This window comes from Grampus griseus, assembly GCF_964374135.1.
Source record: "Grampus griseus genome assembly, chromosome: 13".
In the NCBI taxonomy this organism is placed as follows: Eukaryota; Metazoa; Chordata; class Mammalia; order Artiodactyla; family Delphinidae; genus Grampus; species Grampus griseus.
The window spans coordinates 41,050,658-41,075,840 of record NC_139007.1 but is presented as its reverse complement, the minus strand read 5'-3'; the positions used below and the strand labels follow the sequence as shown (position 1 = coordinate 41,075,840).

The following is a 25,183-nucleotide window of genomic DNA, read 5'->3' as shown; positions in this document are numbered from 1 at the left end:
TATCTTCTTCTTGTATTGATCCCTTGATCATTACATAGTGTCCTTCTTTGTCTCTTGTAGTAGTCTTTATTTTAAAGTCTATTTTGTCTGATATGAGAATTGCTACTCCAGCTTTCTTTTGATTTCCACTTGCATGGAATATCTTTTTCCGTCCCCTCACTTTCAGTCTGTATTTGTCCCTAGGTCTGAATTGGGTCTCTTGTAGACAGCATATGTACGGGTCTTGTTTCTGTATCCAGTCAGACAGTCTATGTCTTTTGGTTGTAGCATTTAATTCATTTACATTTAAGGTGATTATTGATATTTATGTTCCTATTACCATTTTCTTAATTGTTTTGGGTTTGTTTTTGCAGGTCTTTTCCTTGTCTTGTATTTCCTGCCCAGAGAAGTTCCTTTAGTATTTGCTGTAAAGCTGGTTTGGTGGTGAATTCTCTTAACTTTTGCTTTATCTTTAAAGGTTTTAATTTCTCCATTGAATCTGAATGGGATCCTTGCTGGGTAGAGTAACCTTGGTTGTAGGTTTTTCCCTTTCATCACTTTAAATATGTCCTGCTACTCCCTTCTGGCTTGCAGTGTTTCTGCTGAAAAATCAGCTGTTAACCTTATGGGGATTCCCTTGTATGTTATTTGTTGCTTTTCTCTTGCTGCTTTTAATATGTTTTCTTTGTATTTAATTTTTGAGAGTTTGATTAATATGTGTCTTGGCGTGTTTCTCTTTGGGTTTATCCTGTATGGGACTCTCTGTGCTTCCTGGACTTGACTGACTATTTCGTTTCCCATGTTAGGGAAGTTTTTGACTATAATCTCTTCAAATATTTTCTCAGTCTCTTCCTTTTTCTCTTCTTCTGGGACCCCTATAATTCGAATGTTGGTGCATTTAATTTTGTCCCAGAGGTCTCTGAGATTGTCCTCAATTCTTTTCATCGTTTTTTCTTTATTCTGCTCTGCAGTAGTTATTTCCACTATTTTATCTTTCAGGTCACTTATCTGTTCTTCTGCCTCAGTTATTCTGCTGTTGATTCCTTTTACAGTATTTTTAATTTCAGTAATTGTGTTGCTCATCAGTTTTTGTTTGCTCTTTAGTTCTTCTAGGTCCTTTTTAAATGTTTCTTGTATTTTCTCCATTCTGTTTCTGAGATTTTGGATCATCTTTACTATCATTACTCTGAATTCTTTTTCAGGTAGGTTGCCTATTTCGTCTTCATTTATTTGGTCTTGTGGGTTTTACCTTGCTCCTTCGTCTGTAATGTATTTTTTTGTAGGGTTTTTTTTTTTTGATGGGTGGTACTGTATTTCTGTCTCACTGGTTGTTTGACCTGAGACGTCCAGCAGTGGAGTTTGCAGGCAGTTAGATAGAGTTGGGTTTTGGTGCTGAGATGAGGACCTACGGGAGGCCTCACTCCGATTGATATTCCCTGGGGTCTGAGGTTCTCTGTTAGTCCAGCAGTTTGGACTGGGAGTTCCCACCACAGGAACTCGGGCCCAACCTCCAGCCTGGGAACCAAGATCTCGCAAGCTTCATGGCACGGTTAAAAAAAAAAAGAGAGAGCGAGAGAAAAAGGAGCAGTACAATATCAAAGAATAAAAAAATAAAATTAGAAAGATAGAAAATATGTTAGGAAAAATTAAACTATAATTGAAAGAACTGCAACAAGGTAAAATAAAACCACAACAGAAAAAAGAAAGGGTGGGGGGAACAAGCCAAAAGGAGAGAACGATAACAAAGTATAAAGAATAAAATAAAATTAGAAAAATAAAAGATTTATTAGGAAAAATCAAAATATTAAAGAATCAACAACATTGAATCAACAAAGCAAAAGAGAACCCCAATCTAAAAGAGGAAAAAAGAAAAGAAAAGAAAAAAAAAAGCCTTGGCTATGGGGGTGGAGTTTAGGTGGGGGGGTGTAACTTAGGCAGCGGCAGGGTTTAGGGTGGGGCAGGACCTAGGTGGTTGGTGGGGGGGGGTGTGTGTTCAAGTGTGGGGCAGGGCCTCTCAGGGGGGAGAGGCAGCACATGGAAAGGAGGGCCTCTGGAGTGTGGAGTTCCAGAGTTTGGAGGTAGGGCCCTGAGTGAGGGTGTGTGGGTGAGGTTTAGGCCCAGGTATTGTGGTGGGTCTCTGAGTGTAGAGGTGGGGCCCTGGGTGGGGGTGTAGGGGCGGGGCTTGGGCTCCGCTTTGCAGGAGGGAGGCTTGGAGGGCACAGGATTAGGCCCGGGAGCCCAACAGGCTCCCTGGTGCCTAAGTAGACAGGGAAAGCGCTGGCCCTGATCCCTTCCATTTCCTCGCACCACTCCCGCACCATCTCCCCCCGAGTCTCCCCCATCACCGCTGGACCCCTAACCATGGGTGGGTCCCACTGGGTGTAGGAACTCCTGCCCTCCCCGAGCCACCCCTCAGCCGGTCCCAGAGGTCCAGCCTTTACTTTTGCTCCCCCTTTCCTCCCTCCCATTCCTTCCGGACCTGCACAGCTAGAGGGCACCTAGGTGGGCAGAGGATCAGGCCTGGGATCTCATCAGGTTCCTGGGGGTCCACGTGGGCAGGGGACGCCTGGCCATGCTCCCTTTTGATCCTCTGCCCTTCCAGTGGTCCCCCAATTTCCCCCTTCGGTTGTGGGATCCCTTCCCCTCCCCAGCCACCCCTCAGGGGCAGCAGTCCTGGGCCACCTCCAGTTCTCCTCCCCCTTCACTCCCCCCATGCCCCACGTCCTACCCAGTCGGTGGGGGTTCCTCCCATGCCCTAGGTGTCTATAGTCCCCCACTGGTGTCTGGTAGGTGCCCTAGCTTTGAGGAGATGTAAATCCACGTTCTCCTATTATGCCATCTTGACTCTGCCCCCCTTGTCCCTTTCTTACCCATGTCTTTACTGATAACACTTAGTACATCTCTCTCTCCATCTCTTCATTCCATATGTTGGCTTAGAAAAAAATGCCCCTAAGAACACTAATGCATTTTATGTCGAGGAATAAAAAGGCAAAATTTGAGTGTGCAGTTTGGCCTGGTATATGAATAAGTCAACCTCCAAGACTCTTTTTGACCTGAAATTGTCTTCAGGCTTCTCCATAGTCTTTCCACGTGTTCATTGTTTCCTAATTAAAGTGGGTTTTTTTTTTGTTTTGTTTGGGTTTGGAGAGAGGTTTTCCATTTCACATTTTTGTACATGCTTATCGTTTAAAAGAATAAATCCTGGAGAGTATATATTTAAAAGTAAAAGTTCTTTTCATTAGCTCCCCATTTTACTTGGTTTAATTTTTTTTTAATATTACTTGTTTTTTAAAAAAATAGAAACAGCAATATATATTTCTTAAGGAAAATGGTGGATTTTTGGAAATTTGTTTTATTCCATATGCCTTATACATGCATAATTAATGTTCTTATATTTTAAAAAGTACTTAATAACAAAGTTACTAATGAATGCATGCACTATTACATACATGTACATGGTAAAAAATTTAACATCATGACAAAAAGATTACCACAATGTTCATTGCAGCTCTATTTACAATAGCCAGGACATGGAAGCAACGTAAGTGTCTATCAACAGATGAATGGATAAAGAAGATGTGGCACATATATACAATGGAATATTACTCAGCCATATAAAGAAACAAAATTGAGTTATTTGTAGTGAGGTGGATGGACCTAGAGTCTGTCATACAGAGTGAAGTAAGTCAGAAAGAGAAAGACAAATACCGTATGCTAACACATATATATGGAATCTAAGAAAAAAAATGTCATGAAGAACCTAGGGGTAAGACAGGAATAAAGACACAGACATAGAGAATGGATTTGAGGACATGGGGAGGGGGAAGGGTAAGCTGGGACGAAGTGAGAGAGTGGCATGGGCATATATACACTACCAAATGTAAAATAGATAGCTAGTGGGAAGCAGCTGCATAGCACAGGGAGATCAGCTTGGTGCTTTGTGACCACCTAGAGGGGTGGGATAGGGAGGATGGGAGGGAGGCACAAGAGGGAGGAGATATGGGGATATATGTATATGTATAGCTGATTCACTTTGTTATAAAGCAGAAACTAACACACCATTGTAAAGCAATTATACTACAATAAAGATGTTAAAAAAAAAAAAGACAAAAAGATTTCCATTGAAAAGTAAGCTTCTCTCCCACCTGACTAAGCAGTCCACTTCCCCAAAAGCAATAAACAGTTTTATATTTTTTGTCTCTTTGCAGACATTTTCTATGCATGTACTTAACATTTTTAACATACATGGAAGCATACTACACTCGTTCCATTTATCCGTGTATTATGGTGGTCTTTCCATTTTAGGACACGTAGATCTGGCTCATTCTTTTGAAAATTTTAAAGGCTACAGAGTTTTCCATTCTGTAGTTTTTATGGAAGCCACATAATTTATGTAACCAGTTCCCAACTGATAGACATTTAGGTTTTTAGTCTTTTTAACTTATAAAAAACTGAAAATATTATCATCTTTAGTGAACATCTTTGTGCATATATTTTGGCTACATATATGAATATATCTACAGGCTTATTCTCAAGAGTATAAATGCTAGATCAAAGGATATGTCTTTTTTTCTAATTGAAATATAGTTGATTTACAACATTATATTAGTTTCAGGTGTACAACATAGTGATTCAGTTTTTTTTTTTTTTTTTTTTTTTTTTTTGCGGGCCCAGCCACTCCGTGGCACGTGTGATCTTCCCGGACCGGGGCACAAACCTATGTCCCCTGCATCGCCAGGCGGACTCTCAACCACTGTGCCACGAGGGAAGCCCAGCAATGCTTTTTAAACAACAGTATCTCTATGATTGTCTTAATCTTTTACTTGCCTCTGCAGATAACACTAATGCTTCATCAGTTCTAATGTAATGGACATAAGACATATCCAACACCTAAATTTCAAGAGCAAAGGAAAAAGTAAACTTCTGATGAAACCCAAGTGAAGAAAATACCCAAAACCTATGGGAAAGTTATGTAGAATGCAAACTCCTCTTACAGATAAGGTTATGCCATAATTTTGCAGCTGAAATGTTCAGGATCTTAATCTATTTTTGCGAAATAAAAGTGAAGTTGAGGGCTTCCCTGGTGGCGCAGTGGTTGAGAGTCCGCCTGGGGATGCAGGGAACACGGGTTCGTGCCCCGGTCCGGGAAGATCCCACATGCTGCGGAGCAGCTGGGCCCGTGAGCCATGGCCGCTGAGCCTGCGCGCCCGGAGCCTGTGCTCCACAACGGGAGAGGCCACAACAGTGAGAGGCCCGCGTACCGCAAAAAAAAAAAAAACAACAAAAAAAGTTATTATAAAATAATGGCTGTATTTCCCTGTACTGTACAAAATATCCTTGTTGCTTATTTATTTTATACATAGTGTTTTTTATCTCTTAATCCCCTGTCTGTATCTTGACCGTCTCCCCTTCTCTCTTCCCACTGGTAACCCCTAATTTGTTCTGTCCTTTTAAAATTTTGGTAGATATTTCTAAGTTGTCCTCCAAAGATATCTACCAAATTCTACTCCCATCACTAAGGAGAGCCTTGCATTTACATTTCTTCAACAGATGGCATGCAAGATAAATACAAAATATAAATCCTTTATTAAATTTATATGATCTGAGTAATTACCAGTAGTCTACTAATTTTTCATTGCCAGGTATATGTGTATTACTGGTACAATGATGGCTATAATTCTAGCTGTAATCATTAATCATCCAACATATATCTTGTTTTTCTTACCCAGAGTTTATTCTTACTCTGTCTTAGAAAGATAACAAAGGATTACAGTTAAGAAGAGTTTTTATTAGCATAGGAAAATAAGTGTAAAAAGCAAAATATTACATTTTTTGCATTATATGTCAAAGAGAAAATGTGCATAGGCAAAAAGCTGGCTATTGTGTAGTTGACACCATACAATTCTTATGATTTTTTGTTTTCAGGAAAAACTGTAATGAAAAATCTGCCTAGTATGTACAAAACTCTAAATTTAAGTAGCCCTCAGAGGATTAATAGGTAGGAGTTTCAAACTAAAAAATATCTGTCTTTTCCGTTTAAAATATAGGTAAAACTATAATTAACTGGGTAGAAAGTAAAAGGTAAAATCAACAGACTTTGGTTTGAATGTACGACCACCTGGACTAGTCATTCTCTTTCTCAAATAGAAATTGCGAAAATTCAGAGGCACTGCATGTACTCTAGACAGATAGTTTTAAGTGTGTGTTGTCATTAAGAAATTACAGCGTAAGCAGATTTTCTAAAAGAAAAACGTGAATTGATTTAAGCTAATCTTAGAAGTAAAAATCTAGTTTTAATTTGTGGAGTGTTAAATTGTGAATGTGTCCTTTATAACCATTTTTTTCTGTAATTTTACACGTGTATTTCCTTAGAGTCTTAGTGAAACATACTTCTTTCGGCATGTCTCAAAAAAAATGTTTAAAAGTGTGATTTTTATTTCCTTTTATAGATACAAAATCTTACTCTAATCAGTGTGGAATTACATGCTCGAACTAGACGAGACTTAGAACCAGATCCTGAATTTGACCCAATCTGTGCTCTGTTCTACTGCATCTCATCTGACACTCCACTGCTGGATACAGACAAAACAGAACTCACAGGTGTAATAGTGATTGATAAAGATAAGACAGTCTCTAGTCAAGGTATTGTTCATTTTTATTAATTTTATACCTACCTACATTAGGATGAACCTTTTAATGGCACAGTTTCTTTGCTCAAGATCTAAACCAAGCAAGCATAAGGAACTCCTCTGTAAAATGTTTGCTGAGGTGGGAGTAGGAAATGTTGTCTATAGCTTTGTCCTAAATTCATTATTCTTGAATTATTGTTAGAAGTCAGAAACAATACAATATAAAGAGCTTAATAAAATTTCCAATTAGCATATCTAATTTGATCTAAATATTATTATATAAAATACTAATTGTTAATACTGAAGTCAAATAATTGTGTACGTTGGGTGGACAGCCTTCCTTATATATGCATGCTGGTATTTTGCTGCTAATACAGAGTTTCTCTTTACTTTAAGGAGTTAAGTTACTACTGTAAGTTAATGGTTTATAAAAGACTTAAGATATATTCTAATTTTGTTGATATCTCTTCCTAAATACACACACTTTTGGTTCAGAGGTACTTCATATAGGATACCATGTAAGGCAGTTTATAAAATACCAGGTGTTCCTCTGCAATTTTAAATAGTAATATGTGAATGCAGTCAATTGAGGAGGAAGTCTTAACATATAACAAAACTGTACAGGAATTTGCAGTTTAATCAGTGATGTGCTTGAGCTGGCTTGTACCAGTTCACAAGCCAATGCTAAATTTTCATGAATTTTTTGAACTAGTTGATGTCACATTGGTAGTTTCAAATTAGCCATGGTGGGAAGTTTTCACATCTTGGATATAGACAAGAAGTACAAATCAGGGCTTTTTTTTTTTCTTTCCTGGAGAGGTGCTTATAAGCATTCTCCAGCATACCACTGAGTAAAATATTCTCCACTAAGCAAGCCTCTTCCTGTAGGAAGAAACAAAGTAATAATATTTCTTTTTGGGTGACACGTTATCTGGGGAATTTTGTGAATGTAGACTTTTCAGGAAAATAATTGAAAATATGAAATTTGAATTTTCAGTTACATGTACTAGAAAACCTTTAAGAAAATTTTCAAGAAACTGAGCTAATTACATATTTACTTTGGGGAATGCTGTCTCATTTTAAAGTATTTTAGGTGCATAGTCTTACTCAAAAGTAAGGGATAATATTACTTAAACAATTATATGTAATAAATATTTTGTTTATTCTTAGATATCAGATATCAGACCCCATTGCTTATTAGATCTGGGATTACAGGACTAGAAGTTACCTATGCTGCTGATGAGAAGGCACTTTTTCAAGAAATTGCACATATAATAAAGAGGTATTGTTTTGTATTTTCTGATTTTTTTTCCAGTTTTTGTTCAGAGTCCTTTTGTGCTACTTTTGATTAATATAGGTGAAAGTTAAAAATAGGAAGTGATGGGCTTCCCTGATGGTGTGGTGGTTAGGAATCCGCCTGCCAGTGCAGGGGACACAGGTTCAAGCCCTGGTCTGGGAAGATCCCACATGATGCCGTGGAGCAACTAAGCCCGTGCGCCACAACTACTGAGCCTGCGCTCTAGAACCTGCGAGCCACAACTACTAAAGCCCATGTGCCACAACTACTGAAGCCCACACACCTAGATCCTGTGCTCCGCAACGAGAAGCCACCGCAAGGAGAAGCCCATGCACTGCGACGAAGAGTAGCCTCCACTCGCCGCAACTAGAGGAAGCCCACATGCAGCAACAAAGACCCAACTCAGCCACAAATAAATAAATAAAAAAGAAAAAAAATTATTAAAAAATTTAAAAAAATAGGAAGCGAATACCTTCCTATGGCCCTTGAAAGAAAAGTTAGCCCGGAAAGGATTTTGCCCTCATCTCCAACCACCATCACCATTTCCAGCAGATTAGGAATAAGAAAAGGAGTATTCTACTCTCAGGATTTGGGGCCAGTGAAAGAGAAATATTAGCTTAGCCTCTAGCCTTCCCAGTTGGATTTTAGCATTTTTCTATGGTGATGAAATAATGGGTAACTGTACTAAAGTTAAATTGTATTATTCATTAAATAGTCTTCTACCTTGGGAGCCAGCCACCATTTCAGTACCTCTTTTCTTTTTCTTTTTTTTTTTTTTAAAGAAAATTTTTTCTGAGTTTTAAACAAATCAGTATTTCCAAAAAACTTTGGAATGTAATTTGTTCATAAATTTAGGACTATCTGGTACATACTTTTTTGTGCACATAGTTTCTTGAAAATCTCTTTTGACCATTTGATAGTTGGCTTTGATGCTTGATAGTAGAATCTTGTCAAAATTTATGAAAGAGTTTTTAACCAAAAAAATTTTAATTTAAAAATTAAACAATTAAGTGGATCTCTTTTGCATTTTCTCAAGAGTATAACTCTTAGTAGCCATTGCCCATTGCTAGATTTAGGTTTTTAAATGCCTAAAGCAGGCTGGAAAATACTCTGGATCCTGATGTATGGATAAAAGCTGTCCTTGAGCGTGTTGTTACACTCAAGCCTTTCTGTTCTGCTTTTGTAGTCGAACTTTTTCCTATAAAACTGAGACGATATCCTGCATTAAAGATCAAGGTGGGGCTTCTCTGGTGGCGCAGTGGTTGAGAGTCCACCTGCCGATGCAGGGGACACGGGTTCGTGCCCCGGTCCGGGAAGATCCCACATGCCGCGGAGCGGCTGGGCCGGTGAGCCATGGCCGCTGAGCCTGCGCGTCCGGAGCCTGTGCTCCGCAATGGGAGAGGCCACAACAGTGAGAGGCCCGCGTACTGCAAAAAAAAAAAAAAAAAAAAAAAAAAGAAAGGTCAAGGTGATGTTTTACTAATTCAACATCTGATTGCATCCCAGATGGGTTAACATAAACCATTTTGAAAATCAGAAAACCAGAAAACGTTTTCAGTGAAACAAAATTAGATTAAATGTCAAAGCATAAAAAAAATGATATGCTGCTACCCACCACTCTAGGGAGGAAAAAAGAGGAATGTATTTTTACTATTTATTGCACCGGTGACTGGATGGATTCCCATCCATTTGAGTCTTGCCATTGTCAGTCCTATCTTTTATCTTCTCATAGAGATATCAACATGTCAGGTACTTTTAGTACCCCCACTGCAAGCAGCTTAGCAAAAGGAACATGTAAGAGTTTTAGGCAGATACCATTTTATGGGCCAGCACATACCCAGTAATGTCCCTGGGCTTTGTATGCTTGTCTTCTCCTTGTTAGGTTTATTCCCAGCAATAGGATTACCTGTGAACATTGAGAATCTTATCAATCATTTGCAAGTGTAGTAACTTTCTTAAATGTCCATAACATGAATTATACTGGTTGTTAAGAAAAATGCAGTAAACAAAATAAAACTAACTTCTGGTTCTTATTCAAAAGATGATATGGCTATTAGAAAAAGAGAAAAATGCTTAAATATCAACATTTCAATTCTGTAATGTCCTTTATATATTAGTCCAAACAGCTCCCTAAAAGATTATTTCCTTCTTATACCTCATTTGTTGAGCACCTACTCTACACAGGTTTTGCTAAGAGCGTAGGCTTGGGAGTCAGCCAGCTCTGTCTTTTTGTCTTGAGCAAGTTAATTATCTCTCTAAACTTTGGTTTCCTCATCTGTAAAAGGGGTAATAGATACGAGAATTAAGTGAGATAAAGCACATAAAACTCTTAGCCTGGTCAGTACTTAAATATTAACTCTATGTGTAAAGTACAGTTCTTAAGTGCTGAATATAAGATTGAATAAGATATAGATGCATATTCTCAAAGAGTTTTATTGTCTTTATTTTTCTGTTCTTAATATTTACCTGCTCAGGTGGCAAACACATAAAATAATGCAAAGCGATATTACACAAGTAAAACCAAATTCATTATCTTCTTGTCACAAACATTTTTCTCTTTCTGTATTTCCTTGAACTATTAATTTCACATTTCCCCGGACTCCCTAACTTAAATAATTTAAGTTTTGAGTCCTTTTTTTCTTCTCTAATCCATGCATTACATCCTATCCATTTAACCTCAGAATTATCTTTCAAGATCATTCCTTCTCCCCTCCCCCTCCCCATGCCCATTGCTACTCCCCTAGTTAGAGCCCCCTCACCTCTCATCTGTACAGATGTTATTGGGTTATCTAAAATATTAATTGTAAAGCAGCTTTTTTCTGCCTAAGCAAATAAAATTATTTTCTTATTTGCTGCTTTTTCTGATGCTTCATCAGAAGCACAGTTTTGTTCTTCACTACTAATCCTATCTACCCAACCTTGTTCTTTCTATAACTTTTAGAAACCTGGTAGAGTGAATAAAATTTACAAAAATTGCAGAACAAGTCACCAAGATTTTGTTATTGTCACTGAATGTTTTCACAGAAGAAATATAGAATCCTTGGGACTTTGAACTTGAAAAAGATGTTTTCTGAGCTTTGAGAGTCTTGTAAAACAAAACAGCCTCTAGGTCAAAAAATAAATATAATAGATCTGAAAAATACTGAAATGGCAGTTTTTCTAAAAGAACAAAATATTAATAAATCCATTAAGAGAAGCATTAAGGGTAGCTTTCTGTTTTTTCAGTGGTAATCTCTGAGCAGTAGTAGTTTATAAAATAGGTACTTGTTAATTGAGAAAAAAATACTTTCAAAACATTATCAGAAAATAAGTGTACTTAATCACTCTATTAGTCAGTTACCACAACAGAGCAAGTAGCTGATTGGAATAATAATTCTTGTAAATAAGTAGATGTTTCATGAATCAAAAAAATTCAGTTGAAGAAGGTGGAAGAACTATTTAAGAGTCAACAGAAGGGCTCTGTAATCATCTGGCATCTTCTTCATGTTGTACCCATGTTTAGAAATGTATGTGATAGGTACTCCAGCAATCTTCCAAAGTCTTCTCTTAAGACCAAGGTTAACTGTGACCAAATTGTAATGCCTTTTCTAAATATTCTTAGTATTAATGCAGTCAGCTGCATGGGTTCTTTCATGTGTGTATGGGAATCCTTCAAATCTCCTTTCCCTGACGATCCTTAGAGTCACTTAACACTTCTGCCCCAGTTTCTCAAATTTAGACATTACATAGTTAGCTTTATAGGGAGATGCACTTGTCATTGCAGATCATCTTTGACTGCTCTGAGAAGAGTTTAACTTTAATGGAAGAGTTGATGAAGTTGCTATCAACAAAGATGTGTTGAGATATTGGATGTTATTTTAGAAGACTAATGAGCAGGAAGGGTGTTGGGAGACTTCTCTTTTCTTGAAGCCCTAGGACTTTTCTGGACTTCCTTTTTAAGAATTAATCTACCCTTTTAACCTCTGAGACTGAGCCTTTGCCTCATTGTTGCATATTGTCTTGCTTGCTTTTGCTTCTCCCCACTCTCTCGTGTTATAATCCTGCTCTTTGTTCCAGAATTACCAGCCACGTGGCACTTTCTACCAAGAAAACACTTTTATAGGTCGGTGAAAAGATCCATTTGGCTGTTCTGTTAAATTAATCATTTTTATTAAATTAAGTGGTTTTCTCAGAAATTTCAGTCCTTTTTATATAGAGGAAAGCACATGGATATATGTTATCTTTTTCTCCTGACAAGTTTGAAGGCTACTTTGTAAGTCTGTAGTATAACAGTGGATCACAAGCAGATCACTGGATATTGAAATTTACGTTAGGGAATGTATTTTATAGGGCCTTTAAGGAATAGGAAAAATGAAAAGAATATTATTGCAGAAGTTTGAGTCTAGTTCTTTTGACATTAGCCACTTAAGTAAGACATTTTTGTGACATTCTTATTTTTATTATAAGTAAAAACTAATGTCATTCAATACCCATTTAAAGAAATTAGCTATGAAAGTATGATAAAATATTAGCAAACCAGTTCTAAAAATAGATCTGGTCTTCCCATGATCCATTGTTACCACAGACTTGCTGAGTAGCCATATATTGCTTACATTAGTAAACTGGGGTAATCTATAACTGTAGACATTGGTGAAACTTAATAGTGTTAAGTGATGTAATATGGACAGGCTGCTCATCCCATAATTCAGAGTGACTTTATAAGCAGTTACGTAAAACCCAGCTTTATAAATTTTTGTGATCTTTCACTCTACTTTTTTGGCTTTTATGAATAATGGTACAATAATCAGAGTAATTTGGAACTTCTAATTTGATAGCATTACAGTAGTTTTCACTCTCAAAAGTTTTTGTTCTCCACCTAAGACTGTAATCAGTTCTTCTCTTGCCCACACCATTTTCCCATTGAAGTAAATCTTCATGCTTACTTTCCTTTGTACTATAATCAGACTTTTTTATGGTGGTCACGGTGGAAGTCCTCAGAAGAAGCACAAAGCAGCTCCTTCTAAGGTGGATGCAGATCGTCAGTTCAGTTCTACCAGTGCAACTGTGTGACCACAGTGAGCGTATTTTTCACCTAGTTTCTGATGTTTAGCTTCCCCACATTAATCTCACCCCTATTAATATTTAATTCTTCCATTAAACTGAGTCACCTTCCTCTTAAGTTTAGAGGACGAACTTATCGTTACAGAGGCCTTACTTTATGTGAGGACCAAGTCTTTACTAAGAGGGAAAAGGAAGAAATTTTCATTTTTTCCTCAGCATTACAACTGTTTAAGGACAGTAGAGGGAGAGGGGTAGAGAAGTGACAACAAAATGACCTGGGGGATCATTTTCAAAATACAGTATCCACACGTGCCCTCATGCTTCACCCTGCCCCTACCCACGTTATATCTCAATTATACCCTCACTCATACACTTTACTGGTAATGCCTGCCTCCCACCCCAATTTTTAGCAGCCTCTTTGCCAAGTCATATCAAGTAAATACATAATCTAAGTAAAAACTACTTTTGCTTTTACAAAAGTAGCTTTGAACTAAGAACTTAACCACCCCACCCCTTCCTCTAAAGAAATTCTATAGGCACCACTATATCACCCTTTTCCACCTGAGAAACATTATAAAATGTAGATTTTTAATTTTGTAATTTATATCATAAAGAAGTAGTTCTTCTGCTTAAAGGTTCAAACGTGTGGTCCTTGTTTAATTTTTTCATTCCTTCTTTAGGTATGATCCTGATATTCTGCTAGGATATGAGATTCAGATGCATTCCTGGGGTTACCTCTTACAGAGGGCTGCTGCACTGAGTGTTGACTTATGCCAGATGATCTCTCGGGTGCCAGGTAGGAAGCACTATGAATGTTTTATTGTTAACTACAGGGCAAATTACAAATAAAGACAAGATTATTGTTTTAGCCTGATTTTTAATACTAAATTGTGTAAGTTCTAGATATACATAACTCCATTATAAACTTTAATCATACATATATCCCATTTTTATCCAGCTTTTTTTTTTTTTGGCGGTATGCGGGCCTCTCACTGTTGTGGCCTCTTCCGCTGCGGAGCACAGGCTCCAGACGCGCAGGCTCAGCGGCCATGGCTCACGGGCCCAGCCGTTCCGCGGCATGTGGGATATTTCCAGACCGGTGCATGAACCCGTGTCCCATGCATCGGCAGGCAGACTTTCAACCACTGCGCCACCAGGGAAGCCCTATCCAGCATTTTAACATAAATATTTTTCTGCATTATGAGAAAGTCTTTATAATCATTATGAAGCACATAACATTTCTTTGACTTGATATACCATAATTTTATTTTATTTGTCTGGTTCTATGTTTTATCCATTTGGTGAGGAATGAGGAGATGGTAGAGGAACACTAACTGTTTTTTTTATTTGGGTGTCAGGCTAAAAAATTACATGAATTTTGAAGGCTGTTCCCCAATAGTGTGATTCTAATTGAAGAGAGGGGCAGTAATAATATTCATACCAAAATTACTTTTTTTTTTTTTTTTTTTTGCGGTACGCGGGCCTCTCACTGTTGTGGCCTCTCCCGTTGCGGAGCACAGGCTCCGGACGTGCAGGCTCAGTGGCCATGGCTCACGGGTCCAGCCGCTCCGCGGCATGTGGGATCCTCCCGGACCGGGGCACGAACCCATGTCCCCTGCATCGGCAGGCGGACTCTTAACCACTGTGCCACCAGGGAAGCCCCAAAATTACTTTTTAAAGCATTTTTTAAATTATGTTTTGTTTATAGTTACTGAATTTTTAATAACTTTGTTTTAAAGGCCCCCCCCCAAGTTGGACTAGGACAAAGTAGCATATACTTTGGGAGGCGTAAAGATCACATACAAAATTAGTAAAACCAATCAAGATACCTCCTGAAAGGGGTTATGAAGTCAATAAAATATCTAAAGTGTTGGTAAATGGAAAGGGAAAAGTTGAAGTTGAAGAAGATTCAAGGACAGTAAATATTTTGAGCTTTGCAAAAGTTTAGAAAAAAAGGCAGAGCTGCTTTTAGTTTTTCATTGCATTAATTGTTTGTAGCTTCTCTGTCCCTTGAGTGATAGGAATAGTGATATATCTCAATTTTTTCAACATTTCTTTGGGCATAGGTTTCTGAACATTCAGGATAGGTAGCATGGGTGTTCAGTGCCCTTTAATTAATTAATTGTAATGACTAAGGTATATGACTTCAGAATAATGAATGAAAGCTCCTGTCCTTTTAGAACACTGCTGAAACCTTTTTTATGAGGCAACATGGTGCAGTAGAAAGGGCATGCAGTAGAAAGGGTATGCAGTAGAAAGGCATAAAGCACACATTCTGGAGAAAGACCACCTGGGTTCAAATCCTGGCCAGCAGGATTCAGACATCCAACAGGATAGGTTTCTTAACTTATCGATACCTCAATTTGTTCATCTGTAGAATAGGGACGTAACAGAACTTATCTCATAGTGCTATAATAAAATACTTAGAACAGTGCCTGAGAACATAGTAAACATTATGTGTTTGTTAAATGAAAAAATGAAAGGAAAAACACAACACTTTTTTAAACTTTTTTTAAATTGATTTACAATATTGTGTTAGTTTCATACAGAATAGCACAGGGAATTATATCCATTATCTTGTAATAACCTATAATGGAATATAATCTGCAAAAATACTGAATCACTATGGTGTACACTTGAAAAAAATCTCTTAAACATTATGTTTTTAAAATAAAGACGAGCAGTAGGTTTGTGTACATGGTCTTTGGAGTCAGGTAACCCAGGTTTAGAATACTGGTTTTGTTACTATTTGGCCTGGGACAAGATAAAACATTTCTGAGTAGAATGTACTATAGTGCAAAATAAAAATGATACTAACATAATAAAGTGGCTGTATTAAAATAAAATAAATAATGTTAGTAAAGTTCTTAGAACATAACAGACATTCAAATATGGTAAATATATTTATTATTCTAGAGCCTCTATCAACAACATTCATGTGTACCCAGTGTTATATAGGAGAAACAAATTTTAATTTCTAATTCTAGATAAAATCATCACTTAGAAACTAGACTCAGAACTCTGTTCACTGTAAGAGGAACTCTTCATCTAGTTCTCCATATGTAGTTAATAGAATTTCACCCTGAATATGAAAATCATTAATTAATGTCAACAAATTTTCAGAGATTTTTTTTTTTAATTTAAGGACATATTTTATTTAACTGAATATATTCAGATATTATCATTTCAACATGTGACACAAGCCTCATTTCTTGGTACACGGGCTTCTCACTGTTGTGGCCTCCCCCGTTGCAGAGCACAGGCTCCGGACGCGCAGGCCCAGCAGCCATGGCCCTCCCCCGTTGCGGAGCACAGGCTCCGGACGCGCAGGCCCAGCGGCCATGGCTCACGGCCCCAGCTGCTCTGCGGCATGTGGGATCTTCCCGGACCGGGGCACGAACCCGTGTCCCCTGCATCAGCAGGCGGACTCTCAACCACTGTGCCACCAGGGAAGCCCCAGAGAATTGTTTAGGTTAAAAATTCTACCATTTTTTTCCCCAAGAAATGACCAGTTTAATAATAAATATTTTTCATCCAAACACCAAAGAAATGATGTGGTGTTAGGTATTTATAAAAATAGCACCAGGGCTTCCCTGGTGGCGCAGTGGTTAAGAATCCTCCTGCCAATGCAGGGGACACGGGTTTGAGCCCTGGTCCGGGAAGATCCCACATGCCGTGGAGCAACTAAACCTGTGCGCTACAACTACTGAGCCTGTGCTCTAGAGCCCGCGAGCCACAACTACTGAGCCCATGTGCCTAGAGCCCATGCTCTGCAGCAAGAGAAGCCACCACAATGAGAAGCCCACGTACCACAACAAAGAGTAGCCCCCACTCACCACAGCTAGAGAAAGACCGTGTGCAGCAATGAAGACCCAATGCAGCCAAAAATAAATAAATTTATTTAAAAAACAAATAGCATCAGTAATTATCATATTTAAAGAGAAAAGCATTTAATTTTTTAAAAAGTGTATATATGTGTTTTTATTGTTGAAAAATATATACAGTTTTCAGATACATTTATTTCACAAAATTATAACTTAAAGAGGAAAGAAAAATTGTTTTATTAGTCAAAATAATGATTTTTCTCTTAAACCTAATACAAAATAAACTGTGAATTACATTTAATCTTTAACCTTCATCTTGAATTTTTATTCTCATTTTCTTTTGCATGGTTTGCTTGGAAATTTGGTTTCTGTGAGTCCTGATGCAACCTATATTCATTTCTATAGATGACAAAGTTGAGAATAGATTTGCAGCCGAAAGAGATGACTATGGGTCGGATACAATGAGTGAGATAAATATTGTTGGCCGAATTACATTAAATCTTTGGAGAATCATGAGAAATGAGGTAAGGTACTTTATCTGAAATTTGGTTTGGAAATAAGAGATTAGATCAATATATAGTGATTTCATTATAGAATATTAATATAGCTTCCTATATAGCTTATGCTTATTTGTGAATTATTTTTATTATACTTAGAGTTTCAAAAATAAATACTACTTTCTAAAATGCAAAGCTATAGAAGTATTTAGCTTTGTTATTGATGATTTTTTTTCCCCTGTTTGTGTCTAAGCACAAATAGCAGTGGCTATAAAAGTCTACAGCTATCATAAAATGTTATCTTGTATGTATGGAATGTTGTGTAATTTCATCATTTTTTGCTCTTAAATCAGTTTTACACTCAAGGCCAGATAAACTCAGCTTGACATTTTTGATTTATTACAGTAAGAAAAATTTAGTCTAGATATAGGAAAGAACTTTTTGAACTAGGGATATTTAAAACCTGGGTCAATTGGAAACACATTACTTGGAAATAGTTAATAGCAGCATCCAGTTGAGTCTTTGGGGGCCCAGGTAAGGATTTTTGGTAGTATGAAACTATGTTATTAATATGCAATCACTCAGAGAAATAATTCTGTCACCAAAAATGTAAGAAAAAAGATACCTACAATAAATTGCTCTATTCTCAGATTTTGGACTTGTAATATCAGATAAAATGTTTAACTTTAAGAGAGAACTCTATTCTTCAACTACTTCCCTTTGAAAATACTTTCTCTTTCTATTATACTCATTATCCGCTGTGATCTTTTCTGGCTCTTCTAGATTTATATAAAAATTTGAGTTTCCAAGCATGCCCTCTGCAATTCTTTTGGGACCAATCATGGAGTAATTCTTCCAGATAAGAAAATATGCTCTTTATATAAAATTTAGGTATTCCCATTTTTATTTTCTCTCTGCACCATGAGCTTCAAGTTATGCTCACATTTTATCTAATTTGAAAATGTACCATACATGTATCTGCTTGAGGATAATTTTTATCCTATTGTTCTTAAAATATTGTCAGCACAAGAATCTTCCAACATGGGTTTGAACTACACAGATCCACTTATTGGTGGATTTTTTTTTTCTCTGATAAACACATACTACAGTACTACATGATCCACGGGTTGGTTGAATCTGCAATGCAGATTTGCATCTACAAAGAGCTAACTGTAAAGTTATACACAGATTTTCAACTGCATGGGGGTTGGTGCCCTAACCCCTGTGTTGTTCAAGGGTCCACTGTAATTCCTAGTGACACGGCATAGGATATGGAAGGTACAGAGATTGTGTGATGTATTTGGTTTGTATATTCCATTATGTATTTCAAACTTCAGTCTCCGATACTGCCTGAATGAACACATAAATTAAGTATATAAACACAAAATTAAATTATTTAGTTTTAGGGATCTTTTCATTCCTGAAGATCCAAAGGGCAACTATAGCAATTATCAACTGTTAGCTTAAAAAATCACAAATTAGAGAGTAAATATTTTTTCAGAGTTTAGGGCTTTCTTTAGTCCTTACTGGAAATTCTCTCTAATTCTAGACTACATATATACCATCTCTGATCTTTATTTGTATCTGTGCAGAACAACTGTGAAAAAGTTACGAGTCAGGTAATTTACACCACCACCACCCCCACTTCCTAGATGTGCCATATTAGATTATCACTTTTTTCCTAACCCTAAGTACTCCTGGCAATTTGGAAATTTCCGTGAAATCCTGAATGAACTTGTGGGAAGTACTGTCTTGTATCTCTAGGTGGTATAGGATTTTAAGGGTTATGACTTTGGCCCTAAGAGTTTCTTCATATTAGAGGCCCTCAAACTATTTTTTCTGGATTTAAACAGTTCCAGAAACTCCTTTTTTATCTTTATTTCTTTTATCTGTATCTCCCTCATGACACTTAGCTGTTTCTAGCTCTTTGTTTTCTTAAATATTTATAGTTTGTTTTTAATGTTCCTTATTAAAAATAATTTATATTCACTCTAAAAATTGCAGAAGAGTATGTAAAATGAAAGTGAAATCCAGCATCTCCACAACAGTTGCACCCCCCAGATAACAATTTACAGTTGAATGGATACCTTTTTTTTAATGCTACTTTGGATTTTTAAATTTTTTAAATTTGTTTTTTAATATACTAGTTTTCACTCTCCTGCTTAACATAGAATTTCTGCTGTTCCCTCCAGACTTTGAATCCTCGGTAACAAAGTGCCTCTGAAATAGTGCTCATGATATACTCGACTGCTTGAATGAAAGAATAAATGACTCTTCCCCAGAGGATTACATTTAGAGGCCTTCTGGATATCAGCTTAATCCAGGCCTTACAAGAATTTGCAAACTAGGTTGGAAATATATCTGATTCAATTCAACAAATATTACGGAATGCCATCTCTAATGTACAGATTTGGGGCTCGGTTTAGATCAAATTAAGATTAAGGGTATAGCTGGTTCCTCCATTTTAGCAGGCAGATTATCTGGGTGCAGATGTTGTTAGGTGGGTAGCCGTGAGGATGAGAAGTTCTCTTCTGGTTGCTTCAGTTTCAAGAGCTTCAGGCTCTTTGGGTTTGAGGAGAGAAGAGTTATTTAGGAGAATTTGAGAGTGATTAAGAAAATATAGAAGCTAGGCATTGACAGCCCATTTGAGCTTTGCATCAGCAAATTAAAGAGATACCTGCCAGCTGTGTTCAAATTCACAGATATAAGTGCAGAGTAACAGAGGGTTAGATTTGAGCACAGCTCAGAAGCAAAGGGTTGTGGCTTTACTAAAATTTAATTAATTAAAAGGAAGCAAGAGGGGGCAGGGAACTGAATGTTAGTGCAAGGTTGGGATTATAATGACTGACTGTGGAATTTGAGCTAGGTTAGGAGCAAAGAGGTCAGGGCACCAGGGGGAGTAACCCGGAAGGAGACGGTGGTTGGAGGATGGGTTACATGAGATTATGGAGAGGGTACAATTACTGGTAATCACAGGTCTTGGAGTATGATCGTCGGAGTGGCTAAGGTGATATGGAGGCACTGATGTGAATTACCTCTGAGACTTATTTTCTGGTAGCAGTGTGGAAGGGGGCAAGACCAGAGGTAGGAAACCAGTGAGAACATTATTGAAGTAGCTCAAATGAAAACTGACAGTGATATAGCGATTCACAAAACAATTTAGAGAGTAAATCCACAAGAATTGGATGTACAAAAAGATGAAGAGGAGGAGGTGTCAAGAATGATTGTCAGGGTTCTGGCATAGATGATTTAAGATCATGTTTAGGTGGGAAAATGAAGATTAAGGTTATAGAGCATGAGGTATCAGTCATATCCAGGTGAAAGATACTCAACAGACATTTCAATAGGGAAGTCTCAAATGTGGGGTAGAGTCTGGATTAGAGGTACAGTCTTGGAAGTCACATGAGAGTGTGGTTGAGCTCACCAAGAAGTGAATGGAGAGAGCAATCAGGATTGAGCCAAGCACAATTTTGTGAATGAAAATATTTTGAGGATCAGACAGAGGAATCAGATGCTACGAAGGAGTTGTCAGATAAGATAGTGAAGAACACTCCCAACAGAGTCACTAGGAAGGTCAGATGCTTCCACACAAGCATGTAGGCCTGCATCTCAGTTTGGAACACTGGAATCTGGTTCTAATATTCCCTATTACAGCATCAGTCTGTCAATAAGCATCTGTTAGGTAAAATAATACGCTCCCTTGTATTCATATTTTGTCTTATTTATAAGGCACTTTTATAGACTTGTCATTTTTGACTTCTGATACTCACAAACTTGCAGGATAAGTAAGACAAGAAAGTAGTGAGGTATTATTCAAGATGAGAAAACTGACATTCACAGAAGTGACTTGCCTAAAAGCCTCATAGCTAGTATGGGGTTAAGAATCAGGATTGTGGGCATGCTCTCTGTCTTATTTTGTATATTTTATTTTAAGCATATATAAGGTAAAACATGTATAAAATAAAATATATAAAATAAGCTCTCTGAGAACAGAGAGCATGTTTAAAATGAGTATATGTCTGTGTATGTATGTATATACACACATATCCCATATATATTATATGGCTTTGATAGGGCATCTATCACTGACCCCATACGCATGTAAGAGCCAGATGAGACATAAATGATATATACATTTAGAGGAAACGCTGTTGAGTCTTGGTGCAGAGTGAGGAGGGAGTGGGAAGGAAGTACAGAGATGTTCTTGCTGTCGAACACTCTAGAAAAGGAGATAGACTTGTCACCAATAATTGGTGTGTATTAGGGTGCAGAGTAAGCAGCTGAAACAAAAAATACCACATGGCAATGAAAAAGAATGAAATATTGCCACGTTGAACAATAGATGAATCTCAAACATAATGTTGACCAAAAGAAACCAGATAAATAATAGTACATATTAAATGTTTACATTTATATGAAGTTTAAAAATAGGCAAGACTAATCTGTAACTTTGGTGAGTATTGAGTGGGAAAGGGCACAAGGGAGCCTTCCAGTGTCCTAAAAATTTCTTCATATGCATGGTGGTTACATGGATGTATACATAAAAATTCATGAGTTGTTCACTTTAAATTTGTGTATTTTTCTATAGAAAGTTTATGTCAACCAAAATTTTTAATTGAAGACAGGGGAAATGATGAACAACTGCAGGAATAAGGTGATACAGGGTAATAGGGCACAGGTGCTTCCTTATGGTCTCCTTCCACTTTTCTCAGTTCCCTTGCACTAATTCTCTGATTGCCTCTCCCCATTCTGAATAATTTGTTTCTGAAGTGACTAACCATTGGGTACTGCACATTGACTCTGTGAATGGAAAAGTGTAACCATACCTCTATCCGCTGATTCCTTTATCAGTAAAATAAACGGCCAAGGACTATAACACTTTCTTCCTCTATCAATTCTGACTTTGATCTACATAGTACATTTTTCCAATGTTTAACTTACTCAGATTGCCTTCTAAAACAAGTAACAAACTCCTAATTCATAGTTTTAGATTCACTGTCAACTTATGGAGTAAATCACTCTAAAGATTGGAACATTCTAAAGGTGGATCATCTTAATTTTAGAGTTCATGTTTCCTTCCTTTAATTTTACTCACAGCTGGGATTATAGGTGACCATTTTCATGCTTCTGTGACACTAAGAAGATCCAAAGTAGAGTGGGTGCTATAAGGTCATAATATTTTAGTCTTAATCCAATTTATGACATAGTTCTATTTGAAATAAAATCAACTCAGAACATAGGTCTGCCATCTGCCTCAGATATTGGGGACCAATTTCTAAAATTTTAGTTTGAGATCACAGAATCCCCTAGTTAATCCTTATAGGTCAACTTACATAGCAAACTTCAAGTTTTCCCATAATGAGAGAGCTGCAGGACAACATGGTGATCTTTTCTGTAGAGATTTTTTTGATTGTTTTTAATGACGATATATACTCTAGCAGAAGTTTAGGTTTGGTCTGAAGTGCTATTCTCTTTATTAGGTAATCATGTAACTACCTGAGATCAGATATTTGGTTCAATTTTCTATGAAACTAAATAGAAAAAAATTTAAAACTAAATTAAAATATTCACTAGCATGTAGAAGAGTCATTCAAATATGGGAATTTTATAATAAAATGAGTTATTTATTTTTGAGAGAAGTACTCCAGGGCAATACTGATTTTTGTAAAAGAAATGGTAATTTACTTCCATTTACCCCCATAATGGGTTAGTACCTGTTTTATACTGGTGACTTTAGAATAGATAGCTTCATTCCAAAGTTTAAAAGTCTGTGTGTGTATGTGTGTGTGTGTGTGTGTGTTTGTCTCTAAGTGTAAGTACATACACATACTCCGAAGTATGCCACATTCTGATGCTGTTGTTCTGGAGATTGATAGAAATTGTAGATAAAGAAGACCAGTTTTTTGGGGGTCACTGCACTGAGATGAGCTTAACATTCAATCCCTGTTTTGTACTTGCTGGATTGTAGAAGTGGAAAAGAATATATTTTAAAATTGTAATATACAAATGTGAAGTGCTGTTTGAACTATTCCTCAGAACCTCGAGCTGACCTAAGAATGGTGACTGCTGGTTCCTTAATTTCCATTTTACACTGAAATACCTGCCATTGTTTAGACTGCTTGTGTCTTGTAGGTATTTCTGAGAGATCATCTAGCTAGAGGTATGTTTTATGAATTTGGACACTTTTTCAGTATTCTTCTCCCAGTAACACAGCTTTCACCTACATATTTTGAAGATGGGAAACATGCTGTCATTTCTTTTTAATCTTTTGCTTTCGGAATGAAATTGACTCTATAATGTCCATATATCGGGTCTTAGTACTGATGTAATTTTGGGGAGCAGGATGAATGCCTGCCTTTAACTAGATAACTCATCCTCGAATCTGTGGGAGCCTGTTAATCAGCATGTCATCCAGGATCAAAAGTAAGTACGGAAAGAACAAAAAATTAACTTGCTTGACAGTGCTTGTTTGTCAGTATTTGTATTGGCATAGAGTATAAACAGAAGTGATAAGAACTGGGATCTATAAAGTAAGTATTATATGAACAAGTTGAACCTCTTCAGGTCTGATTATTTTTCTAATTAAATATTAATTTATTACAAACATTTCTGTCCAGTAGGCTATATATACATAGTTTTAAATTAATTATGATTCAGTTGTAACACGAATCATTTTTTTTTTTTTTTTTTTTTGCGGTATGCGGGCCTCTCACTGTTGTGGCCTCTCCCGTCGCGGAGCACAGGCTCCGGACGCGCAGGCTCAGCGGCCACGGCTCACGGGCCCAGCCGCTCCGCAGCACGTGGGATCTTCCCAGACCGGGGCACGAACCCATGTCCCCTGCATCGGCAGGCGGACTCTCAACCACTGCGCCACCAGGGAGGCCCACGAATCATTTTTACAAGTAGCTTTCATATCTACTATGAAAAGTTAGAAATAATATTTAGGATTTTTTAGAACCCATTTGCATGTAAGTATGAGCATTATTATAATGGAGTTTTCCTTTTCTTTCCTTAGGTGGCTCTAACTAACTACACCTTTGAAAATGTGAGCTTTCATGTTCTTCATCAGCGTTTTCCCCTCTTTACTTTTCGAGTCTTATCAGATTGGTTTGATAACAAGACAGATCTATACAGGTAATGTTTTATAACTCTGAAGAGGATAATATCTCTTTTTAAAAATCAGTATTGTTGGAGTATAATTTATATACAGTAAAATGCACACGTTTAAAGTATATTGTGCAGTGACTTTGAAAAATGTATACACCCTGTAATCACTACCCCAATCAAGATAAAGAACATTTCTAACACCCAGAAAATTCCCTTATATAGCTTTGTAGTTAATCTACCTATTCCTTAACCACCCAGGTAAGTATGAATTGAATTTCTATTACTATAGATTAGTTTTGTCAGTTTTAGAACTTTGTATTATTAGAATTATTTACAGTCTACCACTTTGTGTCTGTCTTCTTTCAAGAAACTCAGCATGTTTTTGAGATGCAACCACGTTGTTGCATGAACCAGAGTTTGTTCCTATTTTTATTACTAAATAATATTCAATTGTATGAGTATACTACAATTTATCCAGTCACCTGTTGATGGACAGTTGAGTTGTTTCTGGTTTGAAGCTATTATGTATTAAGCTGTATGCAGGGCTTTGTGTGAACATACATTTTCATTGAAGAAAGTGCTAAATCGTTTTCTTTGCAGTTCTTCTAGGGGAAGACTCCTGGCAAGAAATTCTCTCAGCCTTTATTTATCTGAAAATGTCTTTCTTTATCTCACCCTTATTTTTGAATATTTTCACTAATCCTGGGGTTGAGAATTATTTTTCTTTCACTGCTTTAAATTCCCTTTTCTCCTGGCCTTCATTATTTCTGATGAGAAATCAACATTTGTTCTCCTTTTTCCAGTGTATGC

The 25,183-nt window shown here is 37.1% G+C and overlaps 1 protein-coding gene across 2 annotated transcripts in view; it reads left to right on the top strand.

Moving 5' to 3' along the window:
* The window catches only part of REV3L (REV3 like, DNA directed polymerase zeta catalytic subunit), a 186,488-nt gene that overhangs the window by 121,888 nt on the left and 39,417 nt on the right, over window positions 1-25,183 (top strand). For both annotated transcript variants that reach the window (XM_082669081.1, XM_082669080.1), the window contains exons 17-21: window positions 6,429-6,621; window positions 7,779-7,890; window positions 13,626-13,741; window positions 17,175-17,293; window positions 24,282-24,400. In XM_082669081.1, coding sequence (XP_082525207.1) covers window positions 6,429-6,621; window positions 7,779-7,890; window positions 13,626-13,741; window positions 17,175-17,293; window positions 24,282-24,400 — 659 coding nt within the window. The remainder of the gene's footprint in view (window positions 1-6,428; window positions 6,622-7,778; window positions 7,891-13,625; window positions 13,742-17,174; window positions 17,294-24,281; window positions 24,401-25,183) is intronic.